The 2,373-nt window shown below is 48.8% G+C and overlaps 1 protein-coding gene across 2 annotated transcripts in view; it reads left to right on the forward strand.

Moving 5' to 3' along the window:
* Positions 1–2,373, forward strand: part of TRAIP (TRAF interacting protein) — a 32,521-nt gene that overhangs the window by 14,145 nt on the left and 16,003 nt on the right. For both annotated transcript variants that reach the window (XM_006170941.2, XM_006170943.2), the window contains exon 2: positions 2,263–2,320. In XM_006170941.2, coding sequence (XP_006171003.1) covers positions 2,263–2,320 — 58 coding nt within the window. The remainder of the gene's footprint in view (positions 1–2,262; positions 2,321–2,373) is intronic.

Genomic DNA, 2,373 nt, shown 5'->3' on the forward strand with positions numbered 1-2,373 from the left:
GAGAAAAACCCCCCCCCCCCCCCGAGAGAATGGCCATGCCACAATCCCTTCTCCATTCTCCTCTCAGGATCCTGGGCACGCCCGCACATGTGTCCAGTGTGAGTTTTAAGCTGCCAGGTCTGGGACTCAAACCTTGGTTAACTATGTGGGAGTCCAGTGACAACCATTACTCCATCTGCTGGTCCCCACACTGCAGTCTTTTCTCCTCCATCTCTCCATCTGTCGGGATCTTGGGCATGCGCACATAGCACCTGGCAAGTTTTTTAAGCCGCTGGAGCTGGGACTTGAACTGTGGTTGCCCGTGTGGCATCTGGCTTCCCTTAGCCACCAGGCTACAGGACTAGCTTTCTGTTTGATTCTTTTAAAATTCTGCCATACCACCTTTTAGTTTATAAGTCTCTACTCATATTTTCAAGTTCAAATTTGACATTTTTAGCATAGTTGCCTGTGTTTGACAGTTCCAGGACCTGCAGATTTCGTGGGCATGTTCTTCTGATTTGTTCTCTGTGCTGTTTTCTTTTTGTGCCTATTTAATTTTTTTAATTGACGTGTAATAATAGTTACCCCCCAAAAAAGCATGTAGATGCATGGCTTATAAAATTTTCATAAACTGAGCACACCATGCAGCTAGAATTCAGATCAAGAAATGGGACAACTTAGAAAATTCGTTACAGGAGCTAGCAAGTGGCATGGTAGGTAAGGCACTGGACTCCCACATGGCCAACCATGGCTCAAGTCCTGGACCTGGCTTGCTTTCTCACTTTCTCTCCCTCTCTCTCTCTCCCTCCCTCCCTCCCTCCCTCCCGTCTCTCTCTGGTGAGGCCGTGTGTCTTGTAGCAAACTAGAAAATAATACTAATAAATAAAATTAAATAAAGCAGTTATTAAAAAAAAAGAAAGAAAGAAAACCTTGGGACCAGTAGATGGCATAATGGTTATGTTGCTGGACTCCCACATAGTTGACCACGGTTCGAATCTTGAACCCAGCAGCTTAAAACTCAAGCTGGGTGCATGTGCATGCGTGCCCAAAATCCCTAAAGAAGAGTGGAAGAAAACGGATTGTGGCTTGGCTATCCCCCTGGGGGTTCATTTCTCACTTTCTGTCTCTCTGTCTCTCCAGCCATCACACGCGCCCTCTTTTTTTTTTTTTTTTTGAGAGATTTTCACTGTAGGGCGTGTGCGCTCACCAGACAGACAGAGAGAGACATAGAGACAGAAAGTGAGAAATCACCCCCCAGGGGGGATGGTCACGCCGCAATCCCTTCTCCTCCATTCTCCCGGATCTTGGGCACGCACGCACACGCGCCCAGCGTGAGTTTTTAAGCCACCGGGTCCGGGACACGAACCGCAGTCGACTACGTGGGAGTCCAGCGACATAGCCATTACGCTAACTGCTGGTTCCCAAAAATCCCTCTTTAAAAAAGAAAAGAAAGTTATATGTTCTAGTTACCCTTACCAGCCCCCACCTCGCTCCCCCACATAAAGAGAAGTATTGTGGCTTCCAGAGCACAGATTAATTTTGCTTACGTTTTTACTTCAAGTATATGGGATTATACAGGATGTACCTTTTTTCCCGTGTCTGGTTTCTCTTCCTCAATGTCATCTTTTTACAATTCATCCATAATACCGTTCTCAGTCATAGGCCCGTTCACACTCCCTGGGCGCAGTATTCCATTGTGCCTGGTTGGCCTTGATTATATGTTGTACATGGTATCTGAGAAATTTCAGAGAACACACGAGGCCTAGGATGATGCTGTCACCTTCCAGAGAGGACTTGGTTTCACCCTGGTCCGTAGGGGTGGGACCCTACTAGGAGAGAGTACCCCAATTAAAGTACAAGGCTGGAACTTTGCTAGACCCCCCCAGATGGATGATGCAAAGCTGGGGCATATTTTGCTTTGACCACTTTTGCTTTTAGTTGACTTGGAAGTTCCAGCCTTTACTGGGAGTGTTATCAGAATCCCTGTCTCTGGGGGACTCCAGCTTTGACTGTCACCTTCCCCCACATTCCCCTGCCAGTCAGAACCCAGAAGAGCAGCTTCTAACCAAGCTGAGAGGGCCAAAAAAAGGCCAATTGGTCTTCGCACTGAGCACTGAGGCCTGTGGGGGTGCTATAGCGCCTGCAGTGCTACCCTCCTGCCCAGGCAGGCAGTGGGTCAACGAGGAGCTGAACCGACTTGCCGACCTGCCGTGGTTAGGGTAGCTACCTGGCCTGTCTCCAGCTAAGCCGGGGCTCAGCAGTCTGTCCTGCTTTTTATTCCAGCCTGATTCAGTGGTTCGAGACAGCACCATGCCGGACCTGCCCGCAGTGCCGAATCCAGGTGAGGGTGCTGAGATGGGCCCACCTTAGCTGAAGACATTTTGCCAGAGAGCA

This window comes from Tupaia chinensis, unplaced genomic scaffold, assembly GCF_000334495.1.
Source record: "Tupaia chinensis unplaced genomic scaffold, TupChi_1.0 Scaffold149184_1, whole genome shotgun sequence".
NCBI classification, from domain to species: Eukaryota; Metazoa; Chordata; class Mammalia; order Scandentia; family Tupaiidae; genus Tupaia; species Tupaia belangeri.